Below are 25,273 nucleotides of genomic sequence, written 5' to 3'. Positions count from 1 at the left end.
AACTCTTATGATTTCTTAACTGGTCACTAGTTTCTCAGAGTTTTATTGACTTGACCTTATAAAACGGTAGACAGATAAATGTGTAGTGTAAAAAAAGAGGGGTCATTTTTAAGGTTAGTTTATAGACATAAAACTTACAGGTTTATGTATGACCTTGGCTTTCTGAAGGTTTCTAGAAGGACACTAAATTTAATCACTAAATAAGTAATCATGCATATCTCGAAGACGAGATATCCGTCTATCAATTAAGGGATGAGTATACTGCGCAGCAGTTCGCTCTGTTCTTCTTTACGGCTGTGAAACATGGCCATTAAGAGTAGAAGATACTCGTAAGTTACTAGTATTTGACCACAGATGTCTTAGAAATATTGGTTGTATCAGCTGGGATCACCGGGTAAGTAATAGTGAGGTTAGACACAGTGTATTATGGGATGATGGTAAATCAGTTGATGAGGTCATGAATCTTCATCGACTGAGATGGTTGGGCCATGTGTTACGTATGCCTGAACACCGATTACCACGACGCTCTATGATGACTAGTATTGGGGATGGTTGAAAGTTAGGGGTGGCCAAGCCTAAACGTAACATCAGAGCTTGAAGTCACTAACTTTTAGTTTGAGCTATGTTAGTAGATGCAGACTACTTGGTTGGGGGTCCACGTGACTATCGTAACTAATGGTTAAAGACTGTGGTTGACATGGCTCAGAATCGATCACAATGGCGTATGTGTATACACTCTTTATCTTCCCTTAAACCTTGAGATTGAAATTGCTTCATAACGTTCTTCCTTCCTATACTATATTCTTATATACAACCTTTCTTTTATATATTACCATCACTAAATTAACTACTATGAATTCGGTGTTTATCTTGTTGTGCTAATGAGTGAAGTATAGCAACTTGGACCGAAGCATTTGTGTGCCTGGTCCTACTGACTCATCTCTTTCCTAGAAGTTTCCATTAAAGTCTGATTTAAAAAAAATTTTTAAAAAAAAATTTTTTTTAAGCTCATTCCCTTCTACTGAGTAGTTCGAGGAATTTTCGAGTGCTCCAATCAATAATTCATAATAGATTTGTATTATTACATGTCAGTTAAATTAAGTTTTCTATATTTATAGGTTTTATTTCTTCTCAATTTACTGTTTTACATTAACACAGGTACCCGGAATTTTATCGTTTCACATTATCATCTCATTTATCTGGTTCTGGATTAAATGTTAAATTTACATCAGATTTCACTAATCGTCTATTTTCTCCAATTGGCAATTTATCCAGCAATACAGTATTAAATGATGATAAAATTTATCATGTTGAATTTCCTTCACTATGTTTAGCCAGTATTGCATCACGATTTATTTTAAATTCAGTAAAAGATCAATCATTGAATAGTGATGACACTTTGGCACATCATTTAAATATTGATCTGTCAGAAAAAGAGCAAAATCATTTTCTGATAGTTACAGATACTGATATTATGGAAGGTTTATATTCATTAGATATAGCAATGGATAATATGTTCAATGTTTGGGAAGCTTTCACTGGACGTCGTAGTTGGTTTGGTCGACGTTTAATGAAACTAAAAAGTGTTTATATAAAACATCGTGTAAGTGAGTTTTTTTCTTCTGTTTATACTAGGTTGATACCTGTCGTTGATCATTTATGTGTACTCTCAAGTTTAGTCGAAAATTTTCTGACAATTATTTACTGTTACATGAATTTCAGTTTTATCTCACATAACGGATAAGATCAGATACACCCTTATTCCTGATAGATAATAGTGGATTTTCACGTTTGTTAACTTTCGCTTCTCTAGGGTTCTGGATAGCTATTTTCATCATGCTCTGAAGTTTTGCTACCTTAAAGTTTGAGTAGTACATTTCTCTGTTTGTTTAGTAATGGAAACTCTATCCTTTCTGTGACAGAACATTAAGGATTTATCTGTTTGCTCATGTATGACATTATATACTATGCTGTGATCAATACTTGATGTTTAATGAGTTATATAATACTGAGTAGTTGTTTAGAAGGAACACTGTTTTTTGCTTCTCAATCTTCGAAACTTTAATTGAAGATCGAATGTTTAATTAAGGTGGAATAAACCTATTCATGAATATATTAAATACTATACTTATTCTAAGTGTCTGATATCCAGCAAACTACTATTCTGTGTATGTATATCAATTAAGAGCTCTTCGGCTTATTAATTACAATCTATTAATTTATTTTTCATTCATTTTGAAGTAACAGCTTTTCTACAATTGAAATCAAGAGTCTATTTAAACAAAACCACCATTAAAAGCTTGAAAGCACCGGACGGCCGTTCCGTTTCAGTGTGAGCGAATACCTACCGGTACTCATTCACAGCTCCGCACACGGGACTCGAACCCAGAACCTTCGGTTCTGTACCCGAACACTTAGACTCCACTCCATTAGTGACTATTTTTTTCTTTTTACGGCTGCTAGCAATGAAATGGCATGGTTCTGATATATATTCCTCATTTCTTACTTACAAACTTTTAATATGAACAGTTCTTCTGAGGACTTGATAACAGCTGCTGACACAAAACACTTCGATGATTAACCACTGACATAGTAGAAAGTCGAAATGTAGCTTAATATTCAGAACAACCTGAAATAATACAATTCAGTATATCTAATAATGAGTACTTGACGCTAAGTTACACAGAATATTAACGAACTTAAACTGCCAGGCAGTCAAAAAAAGGTCACGTAAACATTGAGACGAAAAAAGCAGTTGTGGTTACTGTTAAGTGAGACTTTCACATAGTTATTAACAGAAATCTAGTAATCTCACGATTACCCTACCTCAAAGTCATCACTATGCCTGAAACAACACAATATTATCCACCAGACTACATTCAGGTTATTGTGTTATCAGTGTTATGTGTAAACCAGAATCATAGGAATAGCTTGGATGTCGCATTATCCCGATAATAAGCGGTAAAGTTGTATGTGTGAAGGAAGTCACTTTGTTAACAACTATTATACACGCTTCAGTTTTGAAAGCTTGAATCTTCCCCGTTTTTGTTAATTTCATCCAATTCTGTAGTTAGAATTTCGGCAACTTGAACCGATGTACTTATGTGGCATATGTTTACATTGAAAATTTTTGAATGGCAATTGAACAACGGAATACAAATTAATTTATAGTTAAAAAGCATTTTTATTCTGCTTTTCCTAATTCATGCTTTTTCATGATCGAATCAGTCGGTAATTTATTGTGGAGTTTTAAATTTTTATCGCTTTTCAAGCTTGACTTTTACAGAAAGCATACATCTGCCCTAAGACGTTGTTGTTGTTTCTATCGCAGTGTTTGTTTGTTTACAATTGCACAAACTCATCAACATTCCCAAGAAAAATCGACATGATCATATATGTGTGTTTTCTTTCGACTTTCCAATGTTTACTGTTCGTTTCTGCTTGTTTTTTTCTCAGACTATTTTGGTTGAAAGTCTAAAATTAGAGAACCACATACCGGTTGCAATGCCAAAATCGTTTATACCATGTATAACTAAATCACAAAATAACAGTTCTAAGAAAAAAGTAAGTTGACTGTTACATTTTTTCTTTTCCTTCATATTTAATACTAATTTTGTTATCGTATTGTTCTGGTATATTCTTATTCACTTTGATTTCGTTTGTTAATGTTCTATACTCATTAGAATGCTTATTTATTTATTTATTTAAACACATAAATATTGGTACAAGGAAGCACCAGATAAATATGCGCCTCATAAATCTCAATTGATTTTTGTGAGGGCTATGATACTGTCCAGGTGCCCAAACTGTAGCAGGTGGTTTTCTTAGGGGGCCACACCCGGAGCCTTTGACCTAAAGACCTGATCCACAAGGCAGTGGAGCATCGTAAGGAGATGCAGTCCCATGGTAGGTGGTGATCAACGATTGATTCATACGCCATTTGTTCCCACAGGATAGTGGAGCCCTTGTACACCATTGGTTTGGAATGAGTGTTTCCCAACTCCCCTGGGTGGACTTTTCGTGTCCACCAACCCGGGTTAAGCGCCAGACATTTGCTTTTCGTCCTCTCAATTTCGTAAACAACAGTAATGCCCTGAGAAGGCAATGATTAGGACTTCCCTGGCAGAGGCTATATATTCGCGTGGCCATGTGAGAGCATTCGGAGAGGGAGAGCGAACTCTCCCTACTCTCGGCCGTACCAGGGCATTTGGGGGCCCTTATTATATGTAATATTCATCATCAAGTGAATTTTATTTAAGGAGTTCGTCAGGTAAATACCTTCAGATCAGCTGAGTTTAAATCATTATTAGTGAAAGTTTGAGTTATCTCGCTGTTAATAATTAGGATTGAGTTTTCACCAATTATTGTTGCGGTATGTGGATTCCTCTAACTATTTCTTCAATGTGATTGTTATGAATATCAATGATGGTATAACGCGAACCTTACAGATAAAGGCAGAAATATACATCAGCTCAGTTGATAACGCGTTAGACATTGAAAGAGTAAGCTACACTAATTTTTCAAAGTTGCTTATAACAAAAAGTTGAGTGGTATATATATATATATATATATATATTGACTACATAAAATATATCTCACTGTTTCATTCAATTATTCATTCAATTACTTAGACTGATCGTCGTGCACTAGAACGTGGTGCTGAAGTTATTCGCTGCTTGTGTGGTTTTCGTGTTGAACAATGTGATTTATGTGCATCTTGGCAACATCTACCATGTTTATGGTGGGCACTTAGTCTGGCTATTCGTAATGATTCCTCTAACGTAATGATTCCTCTAAAGGATTAAATTCAAACTTAGTTTGTTTATGTCAAACAGCGTTAATTGCTGCACAAGCTGTTGGTGGTGGTGGTGGTGGTGGTGGAGGTAATACAGGCGAGGTAGATGTGAAAGGTGAAGATGATCGAGAAGTTGATGCTCCTTATATATGTCCAGTGTGCTTGAAGTTGGATAATTTAACAAAAGTATGTTTCATTGTATTTTTCCTCCTTCTTAGGAATTTATCTATCATTTCCATCTGTTAAATAAATGATAAGTATACTGTTTAACATTTTGTTATGTTATAATATATGAGTGAAAAGTAGACTTCGAGAGTAAACGACATTCCCGTTTTGTTAGTACATGATTGTTTGTGCGTTCGAAATATTCACATTTCGTTTAACAGCCGAGTTAGGACTTAAGATACTAGGTTGTGAGCAGCTAATTTAAAATCTAGCATTAATTCATGAAGTCATTGATTGTTCGACTGAACCAGTTGGGTTTCACACGTTTTTTGTTGATGTTAGGTGATAAACTTCAGTTGTGAGTACAATGGCATTGATAAATTCTCTCTTATCTTTAAACCCCCAGTTTATTCCGCCGACTTTTATTTTATTAAAGTCATGAACAGATCAAGTTAGACAAATTGAAATCAGTGGATGGCCGTTTCGTCCTCATATGGGACTCCTCAAAAGTTCGTCTACATGACTGCAACAATCTACACAACCACATACTAAAATTATCATGTGCTCACTAGTAACAATCTTCGTGTGGAAGTTTCCGGAGTTCTCATGAAAAGCTGTGACCAGTGGAGTTCAATGGTGTCAGGTGTAAGAAAGGTAAAAATGGGAGATGACTGTGCAATATCGTGGACTAATTGAAGTCAAACTTTTGCACCATTGGATCCCGTCCACGTGGTTTGGATATTAAGCGTGCCCACTCGAGCTCAAAGGTTTTGGGTTCGATTCTTGATGATGAGGTTATGGATGTACACTGCCGAAGAATCCCGTTTCAGGACGGAACGACTGTCTTATGATTTCACGTTCTCATTAGTTGTCTAACTTGGATCAGTTTGAGATTTCAATAAAATTCAACAACTTTCACAACCTGATACTGACAGTTCATTTTTCTCTGAATCATATAATCTATAGTCAGTGTTTTTTTACTACCAGAAATACGGTTACTACTCTAGCTATTTCGTCATCTTTGTGTGGTGATGTGTTGTGGCAATGTGAATCAATGCACTCATATTCGCCTAGTTCTATATTACTTAAAAGTTATGAACTGTTTTTCATGACCTATTTGAAGTGCATCGATTCATTTCCACTTCTTTTTTTGTCTATTTTTTTGGTTCGTTGCCTAGCTAATTAATTAACTAACCACTATATAGTTTAGAACGAATAAATCGATTTTTCTAGACAATATCTCTCTACATAAATGTCATTTTCATATTTTTATCTTTTCATTGCTTCAAATATTTCTCACCATCTCAATAATTTTTATGATTAATATTTTTTTTATTGTAAAGGAATATCCTCGTTCATTATCTGCAGCGATGAATTTAAACGATGTAGATGCTGTATTTGACTTACAAGATACACTAGTGAAAGGTGAACATGAATTTTGGACATTGGGTAGTCCTGATGGAACTTGTCAAATACGTACAGATGATTATGCATTTGTTAATCGTTTCTGGTTAAATCATCTTAATATTTCACAAGATATATCAAAGGGTACAACAATCAATGTATCAATGAATGTTAAACAACTTTTAGATCAATCCCTGCAATGTCCAGTGAAATCTGCTTATGATCGTATTATTGTTCGAATTTATCGATTATGGAAGGATGTCAGGTTAAAAGTTTTTTTTTTATTGTAGTAGTAGTTTTTGCTTTTTTGGATTGTTGAAGTGGACAGGAGTTCTCAACAGGAAACCCTACTTGATCAAGTTCTCATGCTCATCAACACTCCTTAAGAAACCGTACTCGTAATGTTGAGGAAAATTGTGCACCTTGCTAACGAGTCTCAATCAACTCGAAATATAGATTCAGGGTTTCCTGGCGACAACCTACTATCAAAACATAGTATCCGTGCAATATGAAGTCAGTTAAACTAGTAGCACTTATTTTGACTTGTTCAATAAAATCCAATCAATATAAAAAGCTTAGCTAAACATAAAATTGGTCATTACTCAATAATCAGTCAGTTGATAATTACTTACTTTTAATTTAGATCATGTAGGGTTCGTGTTTTAAAGCTGAACTTAATAGTAATGCTCAAACTATTCACTGTTTGTGTTACTTGCTTAATAACCATATCGTTGTTTTTCATGATTACCGGTAAAATCATTTGTGATATTGTTGTACGTTCTCCATCTCAAACTGTCAATAATTGAATCTCAGTATCCTGATAATATTTTTGAATCATTAATCTTTCAAAATTTTATTTTCGTGAATGAGATTATATGTTATCGATTGACTGGGTACTCCATCGACACGCTATACACAAACTGGAATCATATTACACTAAACGAACGATTCGCCATCAAATATAGAGAACTAGAGTGTATGCTAGACAAAAAATATACTTAACACAATTACAAACAATCTATAAACTCAGTGAGTCCGGAGTAGAAATTAATAGTTAGGGAAGAGACCTACAAGTTCTTGTCTACGCAAGATACTTCGGATCCTCAATTTCGAGATCAACAGCCTGGATTTTGTAAGTATCGATTGTGTACAGACCAAATCGCAACACTACAGATCATTGTGGAACGATCAGTTAAATGGAATTCATCAATCTGAATCAACTTCATTGACTACGAGAAAGCATTTGATAGCGTGAACAGGACAACACTGTGGAGGCTTCTTCGACACTACGGCGTGCCTGAGAAGATAGTCAATGTTATCTGGAATTCCTATGATTGCAGTAGGTCTCAATATAAACAAAGGGAAAAGCATGACCCTCCGATACAATAGAGCATCCACCAATCTAATTACACAAGACGGAGATGCTGTGGAGGATGTGAAAACCTTTACATATCTGGACAGCATCATCGATGAACATGGTGGATCTGATGCAGATGTGAGGGCGCGGATCGGCAAACCGAGAGCAGCATATTTACAATTGAAGAACATCTGGAACTCAAAACAATTGTTAACCAACACCAATATCAGAATTTTCAATACAAATTTCAAGACAGTCCTGCTGTATGGGGCAGAAACCTGGAGAACTACGAAAGCCATCAACCAGAAGATACAGGTGTTTATTAACAATTGTCTACGCAAATTACTTTGGATCCGTTGGCCAGACGCTACCAGCAGCAAGCTACTGTAGGAGAGAACAAACTAGATTCCAGCGAAGGAAGAAATCAAGAAGAAGCACTGGGAGTGGAAAGGACACACATTGAGAAAGTCACCCAACCGCGTCACAAAGCAAGCTTTCACGTGAAATCCTGAAGGCCAAAGGAGAAGAGGAAGACAAATAACATATTACGCTGAGAAATGGAGACAGACATGAGAAGAATGAACAAAAATTGGATAGAACTACAAAGGAAGTCCCAGGGCAGAGTGGGTTGGTAAATGCTGGTCGGCGGCGTATGCTCCATTGGAAGTAACTGGCGTAAATAAGTAAGTAAGGAGATTTCATACATTCAATTGTCAATAAGCAGAATATTTGTCACCATCCAACGCTCAGTATTCTATCACATTTTACTTTCACTATCTGCATTTCAATGTTTTTCAAATTTCTTCAGTGTTATAATCTACACATAATTAAATTTATGAAAACTGCATTGTAGATTGTTAGTTAAACAACTTTATTGTTTCTAACACATTTTTTAGTGGTTTAGCTTGGTTAGAAGGTGGTTTATTTCTCCGTCCATATGATTTACCTCCAATATCGGCAATAACTGATTCATCAAAATGTCCACAATTTTGGCATCTTGATGAAGTTGTCTACGATGAGGCTAGACGTGTTATTCTTCCATTGGACGCTTGGATTGGTAGATGTATAGTGTTATGCCCTTCAGCATATAGAGTTGGCAGACCTGCTGATTTACTATACACAGCACATATAAAAGAATTTATGCCATCACTGAAAAATTACAATCTGAATGATTCCAATCCTACTACAAATCAGTTTCAATATTTCTTTGTTTGTGAAAAATTATTTGAACAATCATCAGTTGATAATCATACTTGTAGATTTGATGAAATATCTCCTGGTTACTTAAAAGTCAGTATGAAGGTATGTGAATTTGATATATAAATATTTGTAGCAATAGTTGGTTGTTATATTGTGTTTTTGTTTGCCCCGTCGGCTAGGTAGATTTTGATACTGTTATCTCTCACGTCAGCTTAGTTATATTCAATCTATTGTTTTTGGAATACAGATTCTAGGTTAAAGTTCATTTTCATTAAAGTCCGATATTAGTTGGGAAACAAGTTGTTAGTCATACACAACGTAAAATCAAACACATGTATAAATCGGTCCAGGCGGTCATACCACCCTTACCTTAGCTGCTACCTTGGAATAATGGTCAAGCTTACCAATCAGAGCATATTGTTTAAAAATTCTTTTGTTTCAGTTCTATCATGCCATCCAAGTTGGTTAGAAAACAGTATGATTGAAGTCTTCAACTCAGTGATCGAAAGGGAAAACTTACTGTTGATTGTACTGGGGTGTAACAACTGTAAAATGTTTTCCCTAGACAACCAACATTCGTACTTATATAGCCTTTTCACACCGGAGGATGAGAGTTTAGAATGACTGACCCGAAACATGACATGCTTCAAATTACCCCATAGATTTCCGTCACCGGTAGTAAGGCCATTTAAATATGGGGCTAATTCTTCTGAAATTTTCACACAAGACTTACATATGATCAGCTTCAAATAACTGCCTTTTTTCTGCGTGCATACTTCCAGGTCTCGTAGACTACTACTTATCCAGTTTCCTTACCGAGTGTTTCAAAAAGGATCTTTACACGGTGTGGGTTTCCGTGAAGTGGTAGCTAGCGAGCAATTAGTATTTACTCGGGCTTCACGATATCTTTTTTAAGCATTCATTGAGAATTCAGAACAAAGACAACATAACTGTTTAGAGTTCTCTGGTTTATAGCAGTATTTTTACTGATACTAGTACGGAAAAAAAGATGAACTTATACTAAATTATCTTCACATAACTTTATACCCTAAAATATTTGTTTCTTCGATTGAGAAAATAGGTGAAAATTTCCCATCTTGGGCAATCAATAATCACAGTCACAAACTCTGTCTCTTATGATGATTTCGAGCTAATTACCTTCATCTAACTTGTGCTGAAACCTACAGTTAACAATTCCATACTGTTATACTATATGTGTATATTGTTTAACTAAAATGTTTAGGTTACTCTCCTAACAGATGTAGGATGAAAAATTATACAGTCAAATCTTATATTCGTGATTATTTACCGTTTCACCTGATGATCTGATCATTCCTTCCGTTTCTAATACTTTTTAACGTAGTAAATACCGTCTCAAAATATCCAGTTAACTATTTGTTCATGGTTTAGAGAATCGTTTGAAGCATTATTAATGTTGAAATTCACTTATTGTTTATTTGAATCTTCCCATAGATGTTTTAGAACTGCAACTGGTCAGTTTCTAATCGGCATATGTGCATACTGTGTGTATTGCCTCGATATAGCCTAAATTCACAAGCATGGTAAGCAAAGATGGATAGTGGTTAGCAGTGAAAACTAGGACGCGCATTTTGTCCTATTTGGGACTCATCAGCTACATGTACCTGCATCTCAGAGTTGATGTTCACCTTGGGACTCGAACCCAGTACCTTTCTCTTCAAACGCCATCACGTTATCCACTCGGCCACTGATTCGTCTGAGATGCAGGCACATCCAGCTGACGAGTCCCAAATAGGACGAAACGCGCGTCTTGGATTCCACTGCTAGTCACTATCCATCTTTGATTATTAATGTTGGTTCAAATTGTAGAATTTCTGAATAATTATATAGAGTAGTCGAAAAGAACGTGATAATCACAATCTCTTAAATTTCATACATCATTATGACTATCAATCACATAACCTATTCGGGTGCGTTTCTGAAAAGTGTACAACCTTTCGTTGTACAAGTTATAAAAGGCCTAATCAAAGATATCGTGGTTGCTGTGACAATATACAGCGAGAAGAATGTACATTATTCAGATGTCGATTGACTGGACTGTTAACTCCTAACTAGTGATCACTCAATATTTATCGTTAGAATTGAACAAGAAGTAAGAAACAGAAACTTGTTGAAGTACTTTGTGCTGAGAATTCTATATTGTACCAAAAATATAATATTGAATAAAGCTAATAATAATGCCGCATTAGTGTACAGGCTATTTCTAGATGTCTAACACTTAATGCTTTTTTGAAAGTGATAGTCTTCGGAGCATATTAGTTCACCGGAAGTGTCTATATATGTTGTTTTTTGTTGTCACAAGAGAATAGTACATGACAGTTCGATTTCTTCCTGATGTAATAAGCGCCAACGAAATCAGTCAATTCACTGTGTCATAAAATGAATAAAGTAATTTTGAAAACTAATAAAAAAAAGATAGTTTTATATGAAAAACCTTTTTATTATTTTCCTTTATGTAGCCTTATTGTTTCCTTCGTAAACCTGATAATCAGTGTATTCGTGGTAGTTTACCACGACAGTATTCAGCTTCTGAACTACTCACCCGTGATCAAATATCTTTCTCAGAGTCATTTGTCAAAGATGAACAAACATTTGAAACCAAAACGTCTCCTGAAGAATGTACTACAGTATCTGGAAATATATCCAGTAGCGATGAGAAGAATACTGCAGTTCCAGTTGGCAATTTAAAGCAAAAGGTTTGTTCGTTTTTCTTGAGAATTTGTATTCATATAAGTTCTATCCAACTTGACGTGCTTTTCCAGCGATTATTTTTGATTTTGTCCATTCAATAATTATTCGTTTTTCTGGGCTCTTTTCATGACAGTAGTCTTGTCATGGAATTTTCACAGACTATATTATTGGTAGATGAACTATTCTATCATAACTAAAATTTCAAGATCTATCATATTATCTCGAGAAAATAAATAATCTTGGCTACACATCGTGTTTTATTTATTTATTTCAACACAAACTTTGGTACAAAGGAACGCCGAAATACTTATGCGCCACACACTATAATTATTAATAAACTTGTGTGTAAGCTGGGATACTGTCCGGGGACCCAAACCGAAGCAGGTAGATTTCTTAGAGAACCACTCCGAGCCTTCGACTTAAAGGTTTAATCCACCAAACAGTGCAAAAATGTCAGGAGGCGCGGGCTCATGATACCCGTTGTCCAATAATAGGTTCATACGCCATTTGTTTCTTTTTGGACCATGGAGTCAATGTTCACGATTGATTTAAAAATGAGGTTTTCCAACTCCTGTAACTGGGTATTCCGTACCAACTGACCCCGTTTAAGCACCAATTCGATATTCTCTTTTCGTCCTCTCAATTTGGTAAACAATAACCCTTTCGTGAGGAGGCAGTGAATTGGACTTGCGTGTCATTGGTCATTTATGCGTTCCCATATAAAAGCTTTTGGAGTGGTAGAGTGAACTCTTTCCATCTTCAGCTATACCAGAGCATCGTGGAAGGTGTTACACAGCATAACTCAACATGTAAATACAAAAGTATTTTAAATATTCGTTGTCTGTTAGACATATGGCACATCCTTGATCTTTCTATCCAGTAATATACAAGAGGGAATTGGTCTCGATCTAGGTTATGGCCTTGATACGATAGGCTAATTGGTTCGACTGTGAGGCTAGAGATGCGTGGGTCCGAATTGAGACTAACGATCTTGGACCAAGAAATGAAAGTTACTCCATCACCTGATTGGTTGACAAACGAGAGAGACCGATTCAACTAAAACACTATTCATTTCAGATTAAGGTGAGAAGATATATGAATAAATAGATGACTTACAAGACCATAAATCACAAACAACTAGGAAAATATAATTATGTTCAATCTGGGCATCACGGTATTAAAAAAAATGAGTACAAATGGTTACGTTCAAATTACAATAGCTTTGGAGCAGAAAAGGAGTATAACAATGAATCATGCATAAAATGAAAGCATATGGTGTACAGAATAAACGATTGGAAAACCAAATGCCAGTATTTTACAAACTTCAGATTAAGTGAAATAATGTCCCCATGAATAGATTCCGTTGTTCATCATGGCTTCTTTATTTCTTTGTTCACATCAACTTAGTTGTTATTTTTCTTTAATTTTAAGATTGTCAATTTGTGATGTAATCATTATTGTAGCTAGCGTTCGCAAAATTCGGAAAATACTATCCTTTCCTTTCTGGTATGGTTGGTTTGCAGCTAAACGTACTTGTATCGCAGTAATGATTTACGCGCCGAGACTTGAACCCAATGCTTTCCACTTCAAACACCAGTTGCTTTATTCACTGAGTTACTGGGTCCAGATAGCTATAGAATAGTTTATCACTTAATTGCTATATAGAACCGTTCCTCATGGAAGACACATATTATTCCCAACAAAGTCTGAAATTCAGCAAGTATTATATACAATGAGATTATTGTCAACTCTTATAATAGCAGGGTACTATTGCTGCTTCGATAGATGTATGCTGGCTTTAACTCATGCGTGATTTGCCTCTCGAAGCCTCTCATTCACAAAATGTGGCTTAATTAGCTTACTAGTATTTATTTTGTCATAAATGTTTCTATCCTTAGGTTTTTTGTAGAATAATCTTTGTAATTCTAGGCTTGATTACTTCATAATTGATCGGAGTTTGATTGTGTAGCATTACATATAATATTAAAGATTTTTTCACCATATACAATTTTCTAGATAACTATTTTATTCATAGTTGAAATCATGAGTCAATTGAAGCTAGACCACAATAGAAAACCTGGAAGCACTGGATGGACGTTTCGTTCTATTGTGGGACTCCTCTTCAGTGCACATACACGATCCCGCACTCGCGAGATTCGAAATCAGGACCAACCAGTCTCGTGCCAGAGCACTTAACCGATAGATCACTGAGCCGGCATCCGGCCGAGGAGTCCTGTAATAGGACGAAATCTCCACAAAACCCCTTCTGAATATTTTATTCATAATAAATTGTAAGTTGAGTCACTGGAAATGAAAGTTTTGTTAATTGAACAAGTGACTTCTTGGTGGTTTTAGTTCTGAGTTTTCAAAGAATAGACCACAACCTCACACTCTATTCCATTTACTATTGACGACTGAATGGAAGTGTATCATCAATCTATTGAGTCGTTTATTATTGGTTTGAGCTGTGCTGTTAGATGTTTAATACCTGATTGGGGGTCCTCTAGATAATTACAGCTAACGGTTAGAGACTTTGTATGATGCGTCTTTCATGCATTCGCTTTTGATCTTACTCCATCTAGATCTTAAGTTTTCGTATTCCTTCATATATGCCTTTTGTATTTGCTTGAACTGTATTCCCAATGTTTGGTCTTTCTCATTATCATCACTAATACATTATTTGTATTTCCTCGCTATTGATCCTGCTAACTTTAGCTTGTCATGCTAACGTGTTATGAGAGTTCGGACTAGTAAATATTCGTGCTAGGTTGTACCTTGATTACCACCGACTAACTATCTATTTCAATGTGCTCAGTTGAGTAGCATCATTCGTCCTCACAAGATTAATAGTTTGAATATAAATGACTAAATTTGATAAGTTGTCGTGATATACAGTCACAATACGTTTCCAGATTAAATGATTTCATTGGTAATTTACAGTTAATAGATCGGTCTACTCTCAAAGATTATTTTTGCCACTTATCATCTTTACATACTATGTTGATATTTACGTATAAAGTAAGAAGTATTTACTCTTGAAAGTGGTTCGCTTTTATGCGGAATATTTCTGTTTACACCTTTTTCATGTCATTCATTTTTTTCGTTTTGTTTGTTCTGAAAATCTAGGGTGAAAAACTTGCTCGTGTTGTTGACTGGTTGGAACGGAAACGTCAAACCAACTCTTCACAATCTACAGTTACATTACCTCAAAATTCCATTGTTCCAGAACAACAAGAACAACAAACTTCCATTTCATTGTTACCCGTTGAAAATAATCCAGTTGTTGATGAAATATCTTCACCATCATCACGTAGTTTATGTTCTCGAGGTCGAATTCCACTTAAAATCAATCGTGGAAGAAGCAGAGGTTTCAATAAATCATTAAAACTTACATCATCTAATCCTGTATCATTATCACCTAATAAATCTTCGTCACCAGATGCTATACTCCTCGATAAAATTGATGATATATCATCCAGTAAAGAAGATGAATCTCTAAGTATACCCATTAAACGTACATGTATCTCAGAAAATTCATCACCAATTCAATCAGATATTGTTCAAACATCATCTGAAATTACTGTAGAACATAATTCATCATCATCATCATTAGTCATAATCGATTCAAATCATTCATCATGTAATACAATGGATAAAAATTCACCTAAACAACTTTTAAATGATTCTCTTCTACCATCTTATACAGAGGAAATGAGTGTGAATAATCCTAGTGTCCCAATTACTTCTACTACCACTACTACTACTACTACTACTACTACTACTACTACTACTACTACTACTACTAATGCTAATTTGAAGCAATCTGATTTACCATCTAATGAAGATTCTATAGATCGTTTATCATCAATCATATTAAAACCTACATCAAATAATCAATTCATAATTACATCATCATCATCGTCATCATTATCTACTGATGATCATTTGACTATATCATTATCATCATCATCATCCTCACCTAGTATTGGATCAACAAGAAAACGTAAATGTTCTATTACACGTAAAAGATTAGTACCAGAACCTGAAATGATTAACAATCTACAAGATAATAATAATAATAGTAATACTTCATATCCAATTGTTAATCATTTATCTGAAGTAAATCATAATAATATCAATGATGATATATCTAATGAAAGTTTGAATAATTCAATGAATATTACAGAGGATACTAAACATTTATCACCTTCTACTAATCAAATATCTTCAATAGATCAAACATTATCATTACAACCCTCATCGTCGTCGGTCAGCATCATCATCATCATCATTACATACACATTTATATGAATCACATGTAATTTGGAATGATGATACTTGTTTAATGAATATACAACCAATTTTCTCTAGTCATATTTCAATTCATAAAGTTGTCACAGAAATGAATCATTTTGCATTGACATTGGATAAACCAGTTATTATGTCATTTAATAGTGATAATGATAATAATCATTTGAAATCAATAAATGATTTTGATAATTCACTTTCAACATCAAGTATTACTTCAAATCATTCAATAGACAATAATCATGTACATAGTTCCAGTGTATCCATAGACGACAATCTAATAAATCCTTTAAACAATGATAAATCTATTGAATTCTCCTTTGAAAAGCAAGTTGTTGTTGAAGATGATCATAATACAATCTTGCCTACTTCAACTGATAATATATCTCCTACTCATAATGATATGGATATAGATAATGTCAATCATAGTCATTGTATTGTGAATAATGTACAAGAGGAGAATATGCCATTGATAACAACTAATCATGAGGATAATTCATTGTTAGATACTTCTATAGATTTACACAATAATCTAACTACTACTGAAGAAAAAATGATCGATAATAGTAGTATTGATGATAGTTATGAATTTTCTACAACTGTCATTCCAACTCCAGATAATAATACTAATACTAACGCTACTACTACTACTACTACTACCAATACTACTACTACTAATAATAATAATAATAATAAAGAGTATAAACCTATTACAAAATTTGCTGTGGAAACATTAGTTTCAGATGATTATTCAACGATGAATTCCATATGTACTGCATATAATTCCTCGCCTGAAAAAGATTTATCAAAACATGACGAATTCTCTGCTGAATTGAATAATGATGATGCTAATGTGATTGATCATTCGACGGATAATAAACAAATATCAACTATCAATAATCATGATCATCATCATACGATAGAGTTTCAACGGGATGAATCTATTTATCAAGACCATTCCCTTTTGAACTCATCATCATTATCTGTGAAAGATGAAATCAATCAGCTTGTCGAGAATGAAACTATCACTGCAGAAATCATCTCACCTATATCATTAGTAACCAATTCAAAACCTGCATTTGTCGATAATGATTCTCCTCCAATAAGTATTGGAACACCTGTATTAGATGAAAAATTAGATTCAGTAGAACCTATATCTACTGATATTATACCTGAATGTTTCCAATCAATTAAAACTAGTTATAGTGTTGCAGATTTACACACTCCAATTGTTCAAACTTGTCAATTAAAAACAAAAGTAGACATGGATCTAACAAAATCACGTCAACCTACTACTACTAGTACTACTACTACTACTATTAATACCACTCCTACATCTCAAAATAGTAGTAATAGTAGCAGTAGTATTTCAACATCTAGAAAGTTTAAAGAACCATCTCGTGATTATGGTGGTCATTATGAAAATCGTCATCATTCACATGGACATCATAATAACTCGTATCAATCAAGAAATTCCAGTAAATTTGATCATTATAGATCATCATCATCATCATCAACATCGAAACAACATCCATACTTTGGTCATCATTCTAATCATAATTCTCGTTATGATCGTAAACACCATACTCATCCATCTCATTATCATCATCAACAATCACATCGTCATGATGAATACAATCCTCGTTATCGAGATTCTTCTTCACATAGATCAAGAGATCGTGATGACAACTCTCCATATTCATCAAGGCATAATCATGGTGAAAGATCAATGTCGAATTCATCACATCGACATCAAGATCGCATTTATACCACTGGAAATAATAATCGTGATCCTTCTGAAGCTTCAAATTGTTAATTCTATCATATAGAAAGTTGTTCATAATAGATAAAATTTGTAATCAAGATTTACATTCATAGACATATAATCTTCAGTCTTGTTTCCTGTTTCCCCTCCTCATCCTCCTACCCCTCCTCTCTCTCTCATCTCATTTGTAAGCCAAATTAGGAAGATGATCATGAAACTTTTTTTGAATAAACGCACATCTATTTTGTGTTGAATGATAATTTTTCCCATTAATTTCATTCTTTCATATTGTTTATTTTTTTCTGTTTAGTGTGTACGATGTATGTAGTTAAGCGTGTATATATATATATATGTTGTGTATATTGTTATTTTGCGTTTATCACCTTCTCCTCTAAGAATGTTTTGATGCCCCCTGCACACACACACACACGCGTGCGCGCGCGGGCGTACGTTAATGTAAACTTGACTAACTTGTTTGTTTTTTTTGTTTTAAACTCAAATACCATCTACCTTGTTCGAACCCTTAATCAAATAGTCATTTGTGTGTATGTGACAATACAGTATATGAAGTTCTAAACCTTATCATTTTGTTTTAATTCATCCATGTATGTACATATTTACAACAAAATACATAATATTTTTCTTTAGATAATTATGTCATTTATATATACACACACCATAAAAACATCTCATCAAATGATCTTCTCTCTCCCTCCTCCTCCTCCACATACACACACACACACTTGTCATTATTGTTATGGATATTGGTTGCTAAGATTTCCTCATCTAATTCTTATTGGCATGCTTTAATTGTCCATATTAGACAATATGCACAATAATCCCTTATTTTGAATTATGTGTATGAATGAATTATTTCTTATTCATGATAATGATAATAATACTGATTTCGTTGAAATCAATGATCTTACCCCTCTTTTTTCACTCTCACTCACTCTCTCTCCCTCTCTTGACAACTAAATTTAAAGTTGAAGAATATAAAAATTGTCAATGTATATAAATCTGCTATTAAAAGATTGTTCTTTTTAAAGGAAAACATTACTATTTTATTGGTTTTCTCAGCTCTATTCTACCCTGTTCTATTCTACTTTAACTTGATCAATTTGGTTTCATGGGGGAGGGGTGACTGTTTTTCTTTTTTTAAAAAAAAATACAAACAAACAAAACAAAAAGTAATGTGTGGCATTTCTTAATCATTATTACTATTATTGTTATTATTATTATTATCATCATCAGTATAATTTATTTAATTTAATTCCTTCTTTTTTCTTTACTATGATAATACTAATCATAATAATAATAATGTATTTATATGAAGAAATGTTTTGAATTATTAAATTCACTTTGTATTGTCTGTTTGAATCTTCCCATTGATGTTTTTAGGACTGCAACTGGTCAGTCTCTAATTGGCATATGCGCATACTGTGACTATTGCCTCGATATAGCCTTAATTCACAAGCATTGTAGGCAAAGATGGATAGTGACTAGTAGTGGAATCCAGGATGCGCGTTTCGTCCTATTTGGGACTCGTCAGCTGGATGTACCTGCATCTCAGACTTGTTGATGTTCACCCTGGGACTCGAACCCAGTACTTTTCGCTTCAAACGTCATCGCGTTATCCACTCAGCTACTGAGTCCTGATAGCCACTTGCTTGTGTGATGGGGTGAAGTTTAGATTCACTTAGTTTTACTTGTTTGAATCTTGAATTATTATTTTGATTTCATTAAATCATAGGTGATTGAAGATACTTGACAAAGAATCAAGCTTGATCTGAGTATCGTGCTAGTTAGCATTTGTGTCACAACAAGGTGTACTGATCCTCTCTGTATTATTCAAATTTCTCTGGACTTATGTTATAACTGTTATATATATCTCCTTATTACGACCTAGCTCTTCCTATTGCTTAGCATTCTTGAGCACCGATACACTCGACAAGTCCCCAAATCAGAACACGGTTGAACAGGAAGAAATTATATTCCAAATAATAAGGATAGATGGAAGTGAAAAGCGCAGTGAGAAATACGTTAGTGTATTTATAGTTTTTACATAAGAAGATTCTGGGGTCTTTCCCGAGTATCGACTAGCGCTAATTGGATGAGAATTAGACAATCAGCATGCAGCAATACAATCGTGCATGGACAGGCTCAATAGTGGGTAGTGACGAATATGACGTTTGTTAAATCCTTCTTAGTGTAGATCAAATTGTATTAATCACTGGGTTTTCTTGTTATTTTTAAATTAATGGATGCTTGAACTTTAAGTGATTTGGAAATTAATTTTCCAATCTATATTTACCCACTGAATAACTTTTATTTGAATTGTGTAGCTTTATAGCAGGGAATTATTTGTTTGATCTATAATCGTCAAAACCGCACAGAAATGAATACGGATAGTTTAACGTGGTCAAAAAAAATAGGAGTGACTCGTCGTTTGGTTAATTAGAAGTGTGTAAATATGTCTTGTTATTTAAAGTTGTGTTCTCTGTAATCGTAGTTGCCCATATCATCCTCGGTCAATTGTTACCACCTATCTGGACCCTACAATTAAAGTTAATCTACCACCGATTGTTCTTAGTCCCAAAGCATTTTGCATTCTTCCAATATATATCTAAACAGAAAAAAATTGATATGTTTATTCCTCCGACGAATTGCAGTATTTTACAGGAAATCTTTTTTTGTGGAGCATTTGAAATTTCAATGGCTTTGTACAGATGCTCTGCAATCTATGCCTATATATGCACCTTCAGATTGTTATTTGTTTATGTGCAGCACTACTTAATATAGCTCAGTAGCTTATGTTACTTCAAATCATTTTGTTATATGTTTGATATAATGCATGATGGTACATATTACCGACGAATCATTTAGTTCTGCTTGTTCTAATTGTATTGCTTTGTCATTCTTCGGTAATACTAACAGTATTTATTTAGGTTTGTAATGTTGTGGTTTTCTTAGTTCATAGTACTGTCAGAAGTTTTGTATATCATAAAGGCCATTACTATTTTCAAACGATATCACTTCATCTATAGACGTCATTTGTTGATATTCACTCTTAATCAGAAGGGGTTTTGTAGAGATTTCAGTATTTTCATAGTTGAAATCATGAGTAAATTGAAGCCAGGCCACAATGGAAAACCTGGAAGCACTGGACAGCCATTTCGTCCTATTATGGGACTCCTCAGCAGTGCGTACCCACGGTCCCTCCTCTCGAGATTCGAACCCGAGACCTATCAGTCTCGCCCCAGAGCACTAACCGACAGACCACTGAGCCGGCATCCAACGGTGTTTATGTCTAACTTCAACCAATCCCCGAAGTTTGAGCAACCGTTCACCAATTGTCTTCAGTGAGTTGTTACCTCACAACAGACGTGGTTGGACTCCACTGGTCACTGCTTCCCACTAGAACTCCAGGACATGTATCTTGAAGTCAGTCACTAGTGAGTATACAATAATAATCAGAAGGGGTTTTGTGGAGATTTCAGTATTTTTCATAGTTGAAATCATGGTTAAGTGCTCTGGCGCGAGAATGATAGGTCTTGGGTTCGAATCTCGCGAGTGCGGGATCGTGGATGCGCACTGCTGAGGAGTCCCATAACAGGAAGAAACGGCCGTCCAGTGCTTCCAGGTTTTCCATTGTGGCCTGACTTCAATTTACTCATGATTTCAACTATGAAAAATTCACTCTTAACATAACTCATGAAGTGTCCGTATGTAGATTATGATGATGATGCAAGAAAGTGATTATGATTATCAGTAAGTACTATAGTTCCATTCTTAAAGTAATACATAGTTAAGGTTTGTATGCTCATACTGTCCCATATCACTTTCCACATAATAGTTATCGTACTTGCAGATATATCTTGTTCTTTCGGGCTTGGATGAATAGAAGGTATAAAATGACATTCATTATGATGTCTCATTCAAAGGTTGAAATGTTAGTGTTCATTATTATGCCACTCACAAACACTAAGTAATATGTTCGAAGTATCAATTTCAAAATTTAATGACGCAAGAATTTTGTAATTTTACTGTTACTTCTCGAAATATTCAAACCTTAGATGGAGATAAACTATTCGTGACAAAATATAGAATAGTTTATTGTTTCAGCATATTTTCAAGTTGATTATCCATTGACAGCAATTGATATGGTATATGGACTTTCTGAGACTAAGTGGTAATGAAATTATAATCAAGTTTTTCGCCATAACCCGACTGTAGGTGTTACCTAGATTTCATAGTTAACCATTCCTATCGTAATGATAAAAACAAGCTATACTGGCTGCAGCATTCGTTCCTTTAGGTTCTACCATGAAAAGTAGGCCAATTGGGGGACAGTAACATAAAAGTAACAACTCATGGTATAAAGGAAAGGTTGTTTAACTGAATGTGCTGTGATGTAATGTCATTAATTTATTTCTGTCAAACAATAAATATTGATAGCGAACCTGATTTTATACAATGAAACGAAAAGATTTGAAAAACGATCAGCACTGAAAACAACATAGCATACCTATTCCCATGATCCTTCATCTCTAGAGTTAAGTACACAGCTAATATATCAAAAATGATTTTCCAAGATGGCTTCGTGTCCGAACATCAGACTTTTTTTCCGGACACTGAAATCACACTCCCAGATCTTATATTGTTATATCCTAGTGAAGACGTAAGTACGGATAACTTCTTGAATCCATTAATGGACGATTATTCTATATATATTCTTATTGTATAGCTATTCAGTAATTAGATTGTGTATATCTATATTCATCTTATTATAAGCTTCATTTTGACCTATGGATTATTATTATACGATTCACTGTTCCTAAATCACACTCAGTTTATTGATTATTGTATCCCACGTCCACAACCACATTTGGCCTGATCTTGTATAGATGTTATTTTCTGTTATGGTGTCATACGGTCTATCTGTGTGGTATATAAACCGAGTATGCTTGAAATAAATGATTCGTATAGCAGAAGTTGCAGTTGGTGTTCTGGACTCAATTGGAAGGGCTAGGCGGACAAGGGACCAATAAGGACACTAGACTACTCATACCAGTTGAACGTCATTGATTTGTCACAGTGTTGAAAATAGAGAAGTCGTATTTCGATTGGTGGATAATTCACGTGATAAAAAGCCGGACATAAAAATCAATAACGAATTAGCATACGTCCTCCTCAATAAACATTCTTCCATAACGTAGGAAACGACAACTACTTAAAACTCTCGAAAACAATCAACACCGTTATCATCAATTTTGGGGAATATGATTATTTTTTTTCTTTTTTAAATATAAAAATTGACAAGTTCAAGAATGTACATCACTTAGAGAAAAAACGGTATAATCATGATAAGCAAGGACCAATTCAGTAAATATTGGCAGCCTGTTTAAACATCTGGGCTACCTATTGCTGTCACCTATATATTTCAACGAGTTATCTAATTTTGTTTGTTTTCACACATCATTATGCCTATTAATTGTACAACCTATTCAGGTGCGTTTCTGAAAAGTGTAAGACCTTTCGCTGTCAACGTTACAAAAGGCCTTGTAGTATTAGTTGTTATGTTAAGCCCATATACTTTATTCTAGCTACTGGCCAAGCCAATTCACCTATACTTTATGAGTCATATTTTGATCTTGTTAATTATTCGCTTATTTAACTGACTATATTTTTATATGAGCGTATAAGTGTGCACACTTCGTATCTTATTCATCATATGTCTGTCATTCATTTTTTTCTGATTATAAATATTAATTAACGCTTGCCTAAAATGAGTTGGCTTCCCCGCTATCTCCAATACGTATTATTTTCGCTTCGCTCTCGAGTTGGCTTCCCAGCCATCTCCACTACGCATCGTCTTTGCTTCACTCGCTAACATTTGCTCATGCGCTTATAACCTGGTTTGCATCATTTATCAATAAAAATGTAGTTGCCGCTTCCTTTTGCCTTCTGATATTATGCACCGTTAAGACTTGTATTATAATGGTTATTGAAGTGAACTATGAACGAAGCACGGTTCTACATATTTGGTGAGCCACATTTGGAACACGCAACATAATTGGATGCCTCGCCGAACGAACACGAACCAGGATCAACAACCTCTACGTACGAACTCACTATAGTCAGTCAGTCAGCTACAACGTAGGACCAGGCACATATATGCATCGGCCCAAGTTGCCATACCTCGTTAGCACAACAAGATGAACACCGGATTCATAGAAGTAGTTAATTTAGTGGTGGTAGTATATAAAGAAAGGTTGTATATAAGGATACAGTACAGGAAGGAAGAGAGATATGAATCAATTTTAATCTCATAGTTTAAGGGAAGATAAAGAGTGTATACACCTACGCCATTGTGATCGATTCTGAGCCATGTCACCTAGAGTCTCCAACCATTGGTTACGATAGTCACGCGGACCCCAAACAAGTAGTCTGCATCTGCCAACATGGCTCAGGCTAGAAGTTAGTGACTTTCAACACTGATGCCATGTTTTGGTTTGGCCGCCCATAACTCTCTTCCAACCGTCCCCAATACTAGTCATCATAGCGCGTCGTGGTAATCGGTGTTCAGGCATACGTAACACATGGCCCAACCATCTCAGTCGATGAAGATTCATGACCTCATCAACTGATTTACCATCGTTCCCTAATACCCTGCGTCTAACCTCACTATTACTTACCCGGTGATCCCAGCAGATGCGAGCAATATTTCTAAGGCATCTGTGGTCAAATACTAGTAACCTACAAGTATCTTCTACTCTTAATGGCCATGTTTCACAGCCGTAAAGAAGAACAGAACGAACTGATGCGCAGTATACTCGTCCCTTAATTGATAGACGGATATCTCGTCTTCGCCATAGGTGACGTAAGTTGGCAAAAGCCAAACGAGCTTTTTGAATCCGTGCTGAGATTTCGTCAGACACCAACCCATTAGGGCTGATCAGACTTCCAAGATAAGTGAAGTTGTCCACGCGTTCGACTACTTCACTCCCTATCCTTAGTTCGGGTGTTGACGCAGGCCAGTCCTGGGGTAACAATTTAGATTTGGATGGGGAGAAACGCATCCCAAACATCCTGGCATTATTACTGAGTTCCAACAGAAGACTTTGCATTTTGTCAGCGTCTTCAACAAACAGGACTATGTCATCTGCGTATTCTAAGTCGCTTAGTGGTCCCCCTGGTAGGAGATCAATTCCTGTAAATTCAGTCGACGAGAGTGTTATTTCCAGCAACAGGTCTATAATGAAGTTAAACAAAAATGGAGATAGTGGACAGCCTTGACGTTCACCACTTGAGGTTGTAAAATCATATGACAGTTCGCGATAAGCTCTCACTCGACTGATAGTGTTCGAGTAAAGAGCCTTCACAAGGTTTATGTACTTCTCAGGTACACCTTTCAACTCACTACAGCCTAATCAGAGATATCGTGGTTGCTGACACTATACAACGAGAAGAATGTACATTAACCAGATGTCGATTGACTGGTCTGCTAACTTCTAACTGAAGATTACTCAATATTTATCGTCAGGAA

General features: G+C 35.1%; 1 protein-coding gene across 1 annotated transcript in view; it reads left to right on the top strand.

Moving 5' to 3' along the window:
* The window catches only part of Smp_125110 (hypothetical protein), a gene marked incomplete at its 3' end in the record, with an annotated part of 38,385 nt that extends 20,610 nt beyond the window's left edge, over positions 1-17,775 (top strand). Inside the window, exons 14-25 of the mRNA XM_018799398.1 lie at positions 1,159-1,603; positions 3,457-3,564; positions 4,632-4,764; positions 4,893-4,981; positions 6,304-6,629; positions 8,618-9,023; positions 11,420-11,656; positions 14,778-15,381; positions 16,043-16,528; positions 16,658-17,217; positions 17,344-17,417; positions 17,628-17,775. Coding sequence (XP_018646616.1) covers positions 1,159-1,603; positions 3,457-3,564; positions 4,632-4,764; positions 4,893-4,981; positions 6,304-6,629; positions 8,618-9,023; positions 11,420-11,656; positions 14,778-15,381; positions 16,043-16,528; positions 16,658-17,217; positions 17,344-17,417; positions 17,628-17,775 — 3,616 coding nt within the window. The remainder of the gene's footprint in view (positions 1-1,158; positions 1,604-3,456; positions 3,565-4,631; positions 4,765-4,892; positions 4,982-6,303; positions 6,630-8,617; positions 9,024-11,419; positions 11,657-14,777; positions 15,382-16,042; positions 16,529-16,657; positions 17,218-17,343; positions 17,418-17,627) is intronic.
* Positions 17,776-25,273: the final 7,498 nt, after the last annotated feature.

Source organism: Schistosoma mansoni (assembly GCF_000237925.1).
Source record: "Schistosoma mansoni, WGS project CABG00000000 data, supercontig 0148, strain Puerto Rico, whole genome shotgun sequence".
NCBI lineage: Eukaryota > Metazoa > Platyhelminthes > Trematoda > Strigeidida > Schistosomatidae > Schistosoma > Schistosoma mansoni.
Note: the sequence above shows the minus strand (reverse complement) of the source record. Positions and strands in the feature narration are given on the sequence as shown.